General features: G+C 37.4%; 1 protein-coding gene across 4 annotated transcripts in view; it reads right to left on the minus strand.

Moving 5' to 3' along the window:
- Window positions 1–15,296, minus strand: part of FOCAD (focadhesin) — a 93,933-nt gene that overhangs the window by 51,257 nt on the left and 27,380 nt on the right. For all 4 annotated transcript variants that reach the window (XM_052700492.1, XM_052700490.1, XM_052700493.1 and 1 more), the window contains 4 exons: window positions 3,476–3,580; window positions 2,969–3,070; window positions 2,345–2,475; window positions 574–700 (listed from right to left, as the gene is read on the minus strand). In XM_052700492.1, coding sequence (XP_052556452.1) covers window positions 574–700; window positions 2,345–2,475; window positions 2,969–3,070; window positions 3,476–3,580 — 465 coding nt within the window. The remainder of the gene's footprint in view (window positions 1–573; window positions 701–2,344; window positions 2,476–2,968; window positions 3,071–3,475; window positions 3,581–15,296) is intronic.

The raw sequence follows: 15,296 nt of genomic DNA on the forward strand, positions 1-15,296 counted from the left end.
ACCTCCTTTTCAAGAAGAGTCACTATGAGATCAAATACAGTTGTTCAGGATATTATCCAATACAACTTGAAAACCGCCAAGGATGGAGACAGTAACACATTCTGATGCTCACCCATCCTCATTACTAGTAATGAAAGTATTATTTTAAAATACAAATAATACAAGTGATTTCACTACAAGTGATTTGATACCCTACACCAGATGAACTGTGTGAATAAAAGACAAAAGGACAGCCCAGTAAGAAGATATGACAAACGATTTACATACTTCCCATCTAATCAAAATTATGTTCCACACAGCTGCTCTTTTTCAAATTTGAAGGAAAAATGCCTGGAAGAATGTTTCTGACACAAACTATCATGCTGATTAAATTCTAAACCAGCCACCTTGCCTGCTGCAGTGAAAATTCATAGTAAAACAGTAAAACTTTTTGCAGGAAAAGTCAAGTAATGCAGGGAGAGAAGAATTCTATGTAGCCATATTTGTGAAAAAAAAAATAAATTCAACTGAGGGAAAAGTAACATTACCCACAAGCAAAACATGCAAGACACTGATAAGGTAATTTGACTTTACCTCAGCCTCACAAAGTGCCTGAAGACCCTGTAAGACAATAGCAGCAGGTGAAGCTTGATCAGGTTTTGTGCATTCATTCAACACCTGGGAAATTGCAGCCAACATATCTGCTCCATGCTGGTATGGCCTAAAGGAAAAAACACAAAGATATAGGGCAGTAGGGCAGTATTCACACATATAAACAACTGTACTCTGTACAGAAAAATTTACTAAGTATCAATTATATAAAAGTGATAACTAAAACAAATAAACTAGAATGCAAAGGAGAAAAATGGAATGAAGCAGTTGGGAATTTTAAAGGTGGAGTGATAGAGAAGTAGATCAGCAGGCACAGAGCTTGCAATGAAAAACCAAGTAGATAAGCTACGGAACTCTTTGTAAGAATGTTGTGTATTCTAAAAGATTACATTGATGGAATTGAGTGCACTCTCAGCAAGTTTGCAGATGACACCAAGCTGAGCAGTGCAGTTGATAAATGTGAGGGAAGGGAAGCTATTCAGAAGGACCGGTACAGGCTGGAGAAGTGAGCCCAAGTGAACTGAATGAGGTTCAACAAGGCCAAGTGCAGGGAGCTGCACTTGGGCTAGGTCAGTCCCAAGTACTTATACAGACTTGGAGATGAAATTCCTGAGAGCAGCCCTGTGGAGAAGGACTTGGGGGTCCCAGTGGACAAGAAGCTGGACGTGTGTGCTTGCAGCCCAGAAGGCCAACTGTGTTCTGGGCTGCATTAAAAAAGGGGTGGCCAGCAGGGAGAGGGAGATATTGTCCCCCTCTACTCAGCTCTTGTGAGGCCCCATCTGGAGGACTGTGTCCATGCCTGGGGCCCCAGCACAAGAAAGACATGGAGCTCTTGGAGCGGGTCCAAAGGAGGGCCACTAAGATGATCAGGGGAGCTGGAGCACCTCTTCTATGAAGAAAGGTGGGAACTGGGACTGTTTGGCTTAGAAAAGGTAAGGCTCCAAGTAGACCTCACTGTGACCTTCCAATACTTGAAGGGAGAGTATAAACAGGAGGGGGGATGGTTGTTTACGAGAGTGGATAGTGATAGGACAAGGGGGAATGGTTTTAAAATGAGACAGGGAAGGTTTAGGTTAGATATTATGAGGAAGTTTTTCACACAGAGGTGGTGATGCACTGGAACAGGTTGCCCAAGGAGGTTGTGGATGCCCCATCCCTGGAGACATTCTGGAGGCCAGGCTGGATGTGGCTCTGGGCAGCCTGGTCTGGTGGTTGGTGACCCTGCACGTAGCAGGGGGGTTGAAACTAAATGATCATTATGGTTCTTTTCAACCCAAGCCATTTTATAATTCTATAATTAATTACTGTGTTACACAACCAGTACTAGATCTGAATAAAGACCCATAATTTGCGTGTGATGAAAAAAATATTTGTAGAAAAGTATTTAATCTTTCTTTGAACAGATCAAAAGACTTAGATATTTCTTCCAGTGGTACATTACTCTTTTTTAAAATTTGGAGTTGGTATGCTTTAGGTTTATGTTCTGGATCAGTTGCAGGACCGTTGTTTTGTTTATAATGAAGATAGGTCTTTTCCACTAACTTTAAAATTACTTATACATCCTTTTAAATCCATGATATGTAAGTAATTGAGATTAACAGTGCGTGAGTTAGTGTCTTGCACAACTAGAAAAATACTAGCCATAGCATTAGCCATAATTAGTCAAACAGATTAGCTAGAAATAATTATGCAGCTTATCTGAAAAAGTTTTCCACACGAAGACATAAGATTGATAACAAACTCTTCTACTTACCTCTGTTTACAAATATCTCTTATACAGGCAGCTTTAGCAATCACTTTTTCCCATTGAGCATCCTTGTCAACTGACAAAGAGGGTACATCAGATGTTGCCAAGAACTTCTGTAATTCTGGGTAAATTCGATCCTAAAAGTATTTCAACATAAAAATTATCTTGGTGACAAGATTTTTTGATTGCTACCAGTTTTACTTGACTTCTAAATTCTACTTTTACTGCATACCATAGTTTGCTTTTCTTCATCAGAGTTCAATGCAGTAATGAGATCTTAGTAACTTTTGCAGATGCTATCTTTATTGCTGATTCATACACAAAGAAGCAAGTTACTGCCTTTTTATTAAAGTCTTGTTTTTTACCATGTTATGTTAAACAGAAACCCACCTCTCAAAAATCGTAATTTTTTCTTGTTGAAATGAAAATTAGCTTTCCTGAATTATGTATAACTGAAATTTTCACTAAAACATAATCAATAAAGGCACCACATTCAACATTTCAATTATATTGCTGAAAATGAGATTATTAGTGGAAGCAATGCTCCAAAACAAATTTCCTTTCCTGGTTAGAAGAAATGAAGTTTACAAATTGCAGTTATACCCAGAGACACCGCAAGAATTTTCTAACCTGTCTTTCCCACAAAGACGTCATCAGACGCAAAGTAACAGCTCTAAGCTTCGGTGTGCTCCCCAGCATGTGTATGGATCGTAAAATCTGAGCTACACAAACCTGGAAGAGATTTTGTTAACCAAAAGTTACTGCGTTGTTTTGTTTTTTTTTTTTAATGTCCAAGAAGGTTGACAAATCTACAAATCATTATTTGGACCAACTATCAGTTATGAAACTGTCCAACAGCGACGTCAGAAAGAAGCTGGAAACCAATGAATTAAAGAACATCTTTTTAGGCTATCTAAAAACAATAATGATATGCTACAGACAAAAAAGCGTATCATACTTTTCACCTTACTCAAATGGCATATTCCATCCAAAATATTACAAAGTAATGCCTATGCAAGTCAGTTATTATTTTAAGCAAGCTATGGATTTCTCAGCCTAAATCACTTCTTTTTTTGGTAAATAAATGATTGCTTATTGATGCAGTTTTCATTTGACTCAAAGAACTTTCATTCTGACCTTGTGTACACCAAGTGAAGGCAAAGTATACAATATATCCTTGTAAAGTGCAGGCTCCAAAGGTCTTCCCAATATAAATATCAGAACAGGGATAAGACTTGGGACCTACAATAAAACAAAAGAAGAAAGTAACTTCAGAATTAGGTTGCCAACTGGTAATTGTCTTACATACAAGAGAATGACTTTGTAAGCCTATATTAAGAACTTCCACCTTTCTGCATTATTTTGCTTTCTGGTAATAATAAAAACAAAGAAAAATTTCACAGTTTAATTTTTTATTTCTTGTAACTTATTTCTTCTATGTAATCATCTTAGAAGTACACTGTTATGTATGTTCAGCTGTAACTAATGCAATAATCTAAAATGCTAATGAATGTCTCACATTTGCAAGAAAAACAGGTAAAAATGAATGCCATTATGATCTGGATCCAAATATGTAGAGCATATTTTTAAAGACTCTCATAATTAGCAAATATTAATTGGCTCAAAGTTGGAAAATGGAATTACAGAAATATTAGTAATATCTGTAAGCCCTAACTTATCAATTTGTTACGTGAATCTTCTTAATGTGTAAATTTCTAAAGGAATCCCTTAGTCACCATGCAATATTATTTGAACGTACCATATCACAAAGAAATACAAATGCTGCAGGTTTCATTACAGCATATACTGTAGTGATGCCATACCATGTTCTCTTTTGGAAGTGTAATGATTATTTACACAAACCAATCTATGAAGAATTCATTCCATATGGGAAATTAAAATTCAACAGAAAACTCAGCTACTTTAAACTGCATGTTTACAGCTATTCATATGTCCTCTACTTCTTGAAATTGAGAGTATTAATAGCAAGAAGTTTCCCATTTCCTCTTAAATTTCCACAGTAAATTCACCCTCATGTAAAAAAAAAGTGGTTCAATTAAGTTTTGTCTTACACATCACAACATTTGTTACATTTATGAAAACAACAGATTGCAAATCTGCACAGATGCTTTCATAAGAATTTAGGCTAGAACTGTATGTTTCAAAATCCAGTGTATTCTGAAATACTTATAGTAATTTTCAGGGTTTCTTACATAATTAAGTGAAGAATACTTGTTATCTCCCCTTATGCATCTTACAGTACATACCAATACATGTATAAAACACAGCAGCAGAGAATAACATATCTGAATATGCAAAACTGTAAGAGACAGATTGACCTTTTTAGCTCGAGCATCTCTAATTTCCAGTAGGGTTTTCTGTTTTTGTTTACTCTCCCTAAAACCTGAATCTATAACAAACATCTTTATTAGTTTATAGTTAATGGTAAAACAGATGGCCCCAAAAAACACTGTCACCCAAAAGATGTTATTTGATACTGTACTCTGCAGTAGTTTGGCTCAACATAAATGTTTCTAACCAGCATTCTTAAGCAACATTCTCCTGGTTAACTTAATATCCTTGCCTCAGCAGATCACAGCAGCCAAAGGCATTGGTAGGCATGGATAAATTTATTTCCAAACTACTTTTAACACTGAAGTGACACCAGCTACCAAACAATTCAAGGCAGATGATGAGACAGATAAAATTCTTTCCATTTAAGTGACCGTACACCTAATTTTCACCTGAACAGCTGCTGGCTTTTTGCAAGTTTCTCTGAAATCAATTTGCCTTTCTCTAACCAAACAACTATCTCATTTAGAATAAACAATTAGACAGAAAAATGGGCAAAGGTATAAAGAGAAGTAACAAACTTCTGAGAATAACACACTCTCTGAGAAGCAACATATATCACAGCTCTTTGATTCTCTCATATGACAAGTAAATATCCTCTAAATCCCTGCTTTCAGATCTATTACACTGGTTTATATCACAGTAGTTAAAGGAGTCACTCCACAGTATACCCACCAGCACCACCCTGGAACAACACTTTAAGTGACTTAAGCTGAGGACCTAGTTCTTCCCTCTTCCATAGTTTTCCAAAGTATCATTTATTTCTCTGTTCATAGTAAGCCCATTATCTTTTCATTCAATTTTATTCACAACGCATTTCAACAGCTAATTCAGGCACAAGTATTAAGTGGGATCCCTGTGTCCACTGACTCTGGAGACTATCCTGTATTTATACTCCTACATGTGCTTTAATCAAAATATTCCTCCAAGTTTAAATGCCCCTGAGAAGCCCAGTCTTTATCCAAAGCTGTTACAGTACTTAATAAATCCTTCATCATAAGTAGTTTTTGTTATGACAGTATTTTTAGAAATACAATGGTGTAGGAATTAATTCACTCCAAGTCCATCACCATGCGGCAGAGTTTGATTAATTCTAGCCTCAGTCAAAATCTAGTAAGGTTTGCCTTAATACAGACAAACAGAAAACTAAACTTTCATTCAAAACACAGAATTTCATTAATTGCCTTCTATTCGCATTCTATTTCCAAAGTAATCATTTGTTTAGCTGTATTTCCTCACCTGACTGACACGAAAAGGGCAGCAGCACTGCCTAAGAGAAAAGGATGTTCATTAAAACACAGGAAAAAAATTAAAACTGGCTAATAAATTGATTAGAATATGAAGTATAGTAAGACCTGAAAATCACTCAGTGTCCTCAAATCAAGAATCCATTGAGGCTAAGTCAAATCTTATGAAAAGAGAATTTTTATGCAAAAAAAAAACTGGAAAAAAAAATTGAAGTTAGAAGTATGGTAGACATACGTGCATTTATTTCTGGGCACCTGTTGTAACTTTAGCATTAAGGAAAAAATAATTAATCCACTGATTTACTGTTACTTAAATCTTTAGCTAAAACCCTGCTGATGCACAAATGGTGAACATTACATACCTCTAAGTGAGGCAACTGTTAACACTAACGGCAGAAACCTCCACCATTATTTTTAGTCACCAAATTATTAGAGAGATTCATTGCATGCTCTTTCACTGAGGTGCAGTCTTCCACACTGCTTTTGCACCATGTGTGAATAGGGAACAACAGTTTTCTGAAAACATTACACAGAATATTTGGCATGCATCTTTACAGCTGGAATACACTCAACTCCAAGGAATACATTCAACTCCAAGAGCTCTATTGTTCCTTTAAACAATATTCATCTCTGATTAATGCTGTCAGTGGTTTGCGCTGTGCTCTGCAAAGACTGCATCAGTAATAAAGCTATCAGATGTCATTGTAACACTTAAACTCCTTACCTAAGTTCTGTCCTATTGTCTTCTTACCACTGCTGCCAGAAGCAGATTCTTAACATGCTCCACTGCATCTTTAGTTAGTTCTCTATCCAACAGACTATTTCCTGCACTTTTCTCAGCAGCAGCAGTCTATGCACGTGGCAATCAGACTGAATGACATGCAAAATAAATGACATTGAAAAGAAATAATATTCTTAATTTTACTTAAAAACCACTTAAGGTCAGTCTGACCAAGCCTATCCTACCTCAGCTGTGACAAGAACTTCATTTCAAATCACATTATCTTTATGGTTAAGAAATTCATTCTACACTAAGTTCAATACACAGAATCCTTGGAGAATGATTAAACACTTAAAGCTAAAAAAGCCAGATACATATATCCTTTAATTCTCTGTCCTTCAAGTGTGCTCCTTCTGAAGTTATGTTCACATTACAAGATCAGGAGAAAAACAGAATTGCTCTTCCCTCTCTCATGCAATGGATAAACAATGCTGGGACTACTCTCAGTGCTATATTTATACAAAATCTTCATCAAAAGCTAAATAGCTCCAAAAAGCCAGTACAACAATTCACTAGCTCTCAGCACTTAGGAAACAGCTGCGGAGGCAGAGAGACACGATGCCTGTCAGCAATGCCTCCTGCACTTACTGCTCCTGGAGGATGCAGCCATTGGGTCAAGCTGCTCCTTAGCAATCTGACAAAGGATTTCGAGACTCTGGGGTTTGTTATTAATAATAATTTGCATCTCAAAAATCATGCCTATGTATGCCAACAGCCTCTATCTTCACTCACTTACATATGAGACAAAATACTCTCATCTGTTAACAGGACTGTGACTGTTTGGTGATCTGATTTTTTAAAAATTATCTTCTTTTTCTTTTTATAGGACAATTTTTCTTCAAAAAATGGGGATAGAACACAACAATTCTTCTCCCTTTCAGTTCCTTCACACTTTCTTGCATTCAATGGAAGGGGAACTATCCCTTATACAGCCCTTCTGTCAATACAACAAAAATACTCCAGAAAATAGTAAACAATGCTCTGCCCAAGATTTTTTCAAATATATCAGTAATGCTATCTCCATTTTACATACTAAAAACAGAGTATCACTTATTAACTCATGCCTCACATACTTTGGCTTAACTCCTATCTTGGAGGCAGTTTTGAGTCAATTTTGACATTAAGAGAGCATTACAGGCAACTCAGAAAAAGTGAACCAAAAAGGCACAAATTATGTCACTGCAAAGTATTCCATGTTTTATTTCTGGAATATGTAGGGCTGAACTTTAGTAAGGAGGCAGCACCAGTTGAGTTCTCCAGCAGGCAAGACAGTGCAGTGACTAGGTTTTCATCAGCATTCAGCACACTGGTATTTCTTGCTCCAGGTCACAGGACAAAAATATGGAACAATACAAACACCTGTAAAACTGGTTCATTCATTTCAGTGCACAACTGAAGATAAATTTTTAATAATAAAGGCTGTAAAAATATCCTTCTCAAAAAACAGAAGCACTTTTTAAGAAGATGCATGCTAGGTATTGAAACATTACGTGTACTCCACCAGGATCTTAATCAGTCAGCTCTGACAATGAAGAATCTGTCCATAAGATCAGACTACAACACAGTATTTCCCTAACAGATGCTGTCTGAAGATAACGTAATCAGACTTCCAACAATATGGCCAGGTACCGCACGAGCAAGCCCAAACCATTTCAACACATTCTTAAACATGGTCTCCTTCTGAATAAAAATGTAAATGAAATAATGCATCCTTAGATTGACTTTCCTACATTGTTTCATTCCAGCCATTGAAAGACCACGAAAGAATAAACATCCTTTAGAATGTCATTAATAATCTTAATCAAACTTGTGTTACTATTCACACCAGTAACCTGTCAGTGAGAAGATTTAATTTCTTCTCCTGAAGTGCAGTGGGTAAGCACATACTGTAATTTTGTTGTTTTTGCACAAGAAAATTCATCTGATTATATATTAAGTATTTAATAAACAGCATGTGTCAGTGCAGCCTTTGCAGTGATTTACTTTAAAACAATCTAAAAGCGAACATACTACTTTTAATTCACCAAGCTTTTAAAAAGATTTTTGGACTTTCTTCCAGTATTTCAGAGCATGACTCCAAAATGAATCAGCTAGAAACAGATTTAATACAACTGCTCATCATAATCACAGAATCACCTGGGTTGAAAAGGACTACAATGATCATCTAGTTTCAACCCCCCTGCCATAACCAGTCGCCAACCACCAGACCAGGCTGCCCAGAGCCTCATCATGCATCACAAAACGGATTCCACGCCACTACTTAGTGAGGAAGGAGGAGATACATATACAGATGTCCTCTGTAGGCTTCATAGAAAGAGAAAGGTAAAACAGAAACAAGGCATAACTGGAATAATGTCTGTAAAAGAAGTTATATACTATTTTTAAGCCTAGATCTGTTTCTGAAATGCTCCATTAATTTATTCCTAAGATTATGGACTCCATATAAAAACAATATCCAGTAGGGAAATGGAGATTCTGTTTGTGAACTCTGCTATGTAGCAGTGAACCCGTTCGCAAAAACAACGGATAAGGTTCTAAATACATATTTTCCTTTTCTGATTCCATTTTGTCTTGAAACACAATTTTTCTAATTTTGCAATCACTTCTGGCTTTTCCAGTTATTCATATTCATATTCATTATTCATAGCTATCAACACTAATCATCTAAGCCACAAAACAGAATATCACTAGCAGCAGTATTACAGATTACACTGACCACTTAAAAAAGATAAAAACCACCAACAAGAAAAGCAACACACAGTTATTTTTATATTATGACCCTCTCTGTGATGCCTTTGCACTTTTATATATCCCACTGTAGCGCAAGAGGTATTCTACAGGTTGTCTGCAAAGCTCACACTTTTTTTATTCTGTCCTGTAAACACTTCATTTACCTTCTGCAATCTTAAACTCTGAGGTCTGTTTGTCTAAGTTTTTTTGATCATGAATTAAAGATGTGGAATTCATAGTGTATCTGTATTTACTTGACTAGCCCTTCTTTACATTTCACATGTTTGCACTGAAACTGGATGCTCAAGTGTTAATACCAAATGAACAGATTCAAGTTAATAAAGGTGGCTGTTTAACTTTGATGCTTATCTCTTCATCTTACTTCTTACCTCTGACTCTCCTGCTATTCAGAATGGCCAAATTACTATGCTTCATGTTACCTTTCACAGTATCCCTTGGCAAGTGCCCAAGAAAAGGAAAACTCAAAACTCTTCACTATTTTGTTGTGATTAGCTTTTCTCTTAATACTAAAGCATTCTAAGCACTCTTCTACCACTTACTTTCCCCATTCCTTACAAACCATCATTTATTTATACGGATGGAATAAAATAGAAAGAAATATAGCAGTTCCTGAAGCACTCTTCTGCCATGTACTGACAGTTGTCACCACACAGTCCTTGCATTTTCCTTTATCAGAATATTATTCCCCCTATGCATGAGTTTAGCTGTCTCCCATTAAATACTTCAACTGTGAGAAAAATTCCTCCTGTCTTAGGAGACCGCTACACCTGCAAGAAACAACATAACCTTTTCATTGCAGTGCAGTATAGCAGTAACTCTGTGGACTCATTGAGCAAAAACAGAACTAAAATAACTTTGTCAGGGTCATGACAGATACCAGGTAATCCCAAATTGAACTAAGCCAGACCATACCTTCCGCTTTTAAAAGCATTAAGATCCTTTTAAACATTATATATATATATACATATACACACATATATGTATACATATATTTAGAATGTGGTATTGCTGCAGATAGTGCTAACTCCAGAAAGTGCAGCCAAGGAGACCCAAATATTAGTAAGGACTGAGAAGGGAAACACCTTCTCTCTGACTTACCAAATATTTTCCAGCAAAGCAGCAGCTATATTGCTAATTATTCTGATTGGTTTATATAGTACTACTAAAAAAAATCTGAAAACTTAACCTATTTTTCAGTAAGGTATTTCTAAGACCAGAGTTCATCACTTGCAGTCCCTGACAACAAATGAAATGTGACGTGGTTAGAGGCAATCAACAAACGATGGCTTAAGTTTTGCATTTTAAACAATTTCTAATTCATATGGAAACAAAAAAATATGATGAAGTTTCAACTATCCCTTATAATTGCATCTGGTCAGAAGTCGTTTTTTCCATTGCCAGGAAGGACTTTTTCACCACTATGAAAGGCCTCTTAGTTCTGATGTAGACAGATCACCACAGCTTGAAAGAATCACAGAATCCTGAGAGTCGGAAAAAACCTTTAAAGGTCATCCAACCCAATCCCCCTGCAGTGAACAGGGACATCCACAGCTCAATCAGGTTGGTCAGAGCCTGGTCCAGCCTTGCTTTGACTACCCCCAGGAACAAGGCATCCACTTTCTCACTGGGCAACTTGTTCCAGTGCCTCACTGCCTTCACTGTAAAAGTCTTTTTCCTTATACCCAATCTAAACCTCCACTCTTTTAGTTTGAAACCATATACCCTTCCATACCACAGCATATTCTGCTAAAGAGCCTTTCCCCTTCTTTCTCAGAGAGCCCCCTGTAGATATTGAAAGTCTGCTTTCAGGTCTTCCTGCGGTCTTCTCCAGACAGAACAGCCCCAGCTCTGTCAGCTTGTCCTCATAGGGGAAGCGTTCATCCCTTGGATCATTTTTGCGGCCTTTCTTTGGACATGCCCCAACAGATCCAACAGGTCGCCCCTGTGCTGAGAATTCCAGGTCAAGTCTCACTAGTGCAGAGCAGAGGGGCAGGGTCTCCTCCCTTAAATCTGCTGACCACACTTCTTTTGATGTGACCCGGGATACAGATGGCTTTCAGGGCTGTGAGGGCATGGTGCTGGCTCATGTCCAGCCTGCCATCCACCAGTACCTTGCAAGTCCTTCTCAGCAGGCTTGCACACTATTCTTACATCCCCTCACTTATGCTGACTGTGGGGGTTGCCACTACCCACGTGGCAACTTTGCACTTGTATTTGTTGAATCCCATGAAGTTCCACGTGAGGACACTTCTTGAGTCTGAATGGCTGAAGTGAAAGAAGGCTAAGAAGGCAAGACTTCAATGCTCTCTAAAATGACCTGAAAGGAGTTATCAGAAAGGAGGGTCAATCTCTTTTCTTAGATGGCAAGCGATAAAATGTGAGGAAACGGCTTCAAGATGCATCACGGAAGTTCAGAAATTGGATGTTAGGAGAATAATCACAGAGAAGGTTGTCAAGCACTAGAACAGGCTGCTCAGGGAAGCGGTGGAGCACCCCTCCCTGGAGGTATTTCACAGTTGTGTGGATATGGCATGAAGGGATGTAGTTTAGTGATGGGACTTGGTAGAGGTCAAGTTCATGGTTAGATTCAGTACAGAAGTTTTTTTCCAACCTAAATGATTCTATGGTCCTGTTCCATACTCCATACTGGAGTACAGTGAAAGGCCACAAATATGATTGAGAAATTGGAATATCCTTCACACACAGAAAGGCTGAGAAAGCTTGGACAAGTAGTAGCCTAGGGAACTAAGGGCTGAAAGCAGATGATATCAATGTACATGAATTCCTGAAAGAAGGATGCAATGAAAATGGAGCGAGGTCTATTTTAATGGTGCACAATGACAGGACAAGAAGCAACAGGCACAAACTGAAATGCAGGATGCTCTGTCTGAACAACAAGAAACAGTTTTTTTTTCCCTGCGAGGCTAACTGAGCACTGATACAGGTTGCCTAGAGAAGTTGTGAAGATTCCATGCATTTGAATACTCAAATGACATACTGACTCAGCTGGGCAAGCTGTACTACGTGACTCTGCTTGAAGAGGTTTGTTGGACCACATGATGTCCAGGGTCCCTTCTTGACCTCAAGCATTCTGTGATTTTGTAATCTACAAAGGCTTCTTATAGCTGTGAACTGGATGACTCAGATAAAACTACATCCTCCAGAAAACTAACCTGCACTTCTAAGGACTTAATTTAAACCTGCCACCACAGAAAATCCATTCTTAATATTCTAACTTACAACATGCAAAGCCACCTGTTAAGTCCTGAGGATTTCTACTTGATTGAAAATAATTAAGCAACAACTCAGTGAATAAGCTTGACACCATCCTCATTCAGAAAATACTGGCATGCTATTCTACCTAGTGACCAGAAGCAACACTACTGTCCTTTGGGAAACTGCACTCTTTGAATAAGTTACTTGGAATTTTACCACTTTAAAAAACTCCACGCATATTTCTTCCTGTCATAGACAGAGCCTTTGTGATCCAGAATGTCTTGCTACAAGTTTTTAAATAAGATGTAGAATTGGTATTTTCATTGAAATAGAGAGGCAAAAAAAAAAAAAAAAAAAAACCTATGACAAATTAAAAGGAAGTCAATCATTACACAGAACAGCAAAAAACGAGCTTCAGGTATATGCTGTCTGCGAAAAAAATCTTTTGTTCTAAGAACAATGCTATAAAATACTGATGTGCTTGTGTCCTTTGTAATTACTCCTTTTTTTTTTCTTGTTTTTTAATTATTCTGTTTTATGTTACTGAGCTGTCCTCTGGAATGAAAAAGTACAGGGCTACAACAGAAGGATTTTACATCTGTACTTTTATAGAAAGATTCCATCCCTATGAAAGAAAGTAACAATCGTTATAAAAAAGAATCATGAAATGGAGAAAGGAAGGGAGGAAGGGAGGAAGAAAGGAAGGAAGGAAGAAGGGAAGAAAGAAGGGAAAGAGGGAGGGAGAGAAGGAAGGAGGGAGGGAAAAACAAAGGGGAAAAAAAACCCAAAACAATAAACAACTTCATTTAGTATGTTTCTGCCTGGTACTTAACTTTGAGGAGTGACGCCTACCTTGCAGCAAGTGTCTTATATCCACTTCAGACCTGTAACCCAGGGCAGCTCTTCTACACATGATTTAAGGAGTATACCAAGCACACAAACAATATTTCAAAAATAAAACTATCCAAGAGCTAGGTCCCATTCCTATTTTGAACTGGAAGCATTAATTATGCAGTCTAGCAGGTTTCTTGAAGAGTTCAGCAAATATCAATACTGAGATTCAGGCTTTGTACAACAGTATTTTGAATCTGCATCCATCTTTATATTCACTAAGATGAAATACTACCTTACTAGCATTAGTTTAATAACAGCAGTATGTACAGGACAAAACAGGAACTCCAAAATACAATAAAATGAAGGAAGCTAAACATCTCCCTAATTAACTCACATACTACACTTGTATACTAAAACAGCAGATTAGCCAATAACCCTTTTCAATATAATGGATGGCTACTTGTGGTTGGAAGTGTCACAACTGTGTTGGAGTTACTAGTATGCAATTTTAACTTTACCTCTTGCTAATAAGCTGCATCCATTGTTTACTTTCAAACCAAAAAGAAAAGTCAATGCTATAGCTACAGACACCACAACAAAACATTTTAGAACATAAACCTACATAAACCTTCCTTTTTAATTAGTCCCTTTAAATGATCGTGTCTGTTTCTCCAAGCTGCAGAAGGAAATGCCATGAGTTAAACGTATTTGGAGGTTACTCACTACTCAGAAACCCAGCTACACTGCAGAACAATACATCTAAAGGCTTTAAGTTGGTTTAGCTAGGATTTAAATACAATTTATTTATTTTTTTCTCCCCACCACAGTGGTGATCTTACAGCTCATGTAAATAAATACATTCCATATATTCTTCTATTCCCACATAATGCTTACAGTTCTGGTGAGTAATTACAGAATCACAGAATCACCCGGGTTGGAAGGGACCTCAAGGATCATGTAGTTCCAACCCCCCTGCCCAGCAGGGCCACCAAACGTACACATTCAGATCAGGTTGCCCAGGACCCCGTCCAACCTGGCCTTGAACACGTCCAAGGACGGGGCATCCACAACCTCCTTAGGCAGCCCGTTCCAGGGCCTAACCACTCTCCTTGTAAAGAAATTCCACAGCAAAAGCCTGCAATTTTTTCCAGACTGAAAACCAGACCTTTTAATCTGTTAGTGTGTGTCTGTATCGGAGCCAAAATTACTTTTCAAATAAGATCTAATAATAATAATAAAAAAAACCATAAAATTATCAGCCTTTAAAGTTACTGAATTTCAAGGATCATGACACAAAAAACTATTAATTAACTTGTAAGCCCTGAAATAAGATAATTAGTGCCCACCAAGATTAATTACAACACAGAAGTAGTATAATGCTATAAATTTGATACAAGTTAAAAAATGCAAAAAAGTTCGAACAATGGTAGAAAAAAAAAAAAGAAATCACATGCTCCCAAATCTGTTTCAATCCTGTTGGAGATGAAACACACCCATACAAGAAAACAACAAAATGAAGGAAAGCTTGACAGAGAATTTACAAGGCATATTTAAGAAAGCTATCAGTGAGCAACCCAAAGAAGGTGAAGCTTCAAGTTAAAGGCATCAAGTTAAAAAGACATCTCCAGCTTAGGAATTACAGGTATCTCCATAAGCACTGCATAGTGATTCTGTTTTAGCACAGCAGTTCAGTAGATGTTCAATAGCAAGCACATCCCAGACCTGCAGTTCTTGGTGCTCTAAGGCATTAAGTGCATACTCATAAGCTGTAATTTTT

The sequence above is a fragment of the Tympanuchus pallidicinctus genome, unplaced genomic scaffold, assembly GCF_026119805.1.
Source record: "Tympanuchus pallidicinctus isolate F22 unplaced genomic scaffold, pur_lepc_1.0 scaffold4, whole genome shotgun sequence".
NCBI classification, from domain to species: Eukaryota; Metazoa; Chordata; class Aves; order Galliformes; family Phasianidae; genus Tympanuchus; species Tympanuchus pallidicinctus.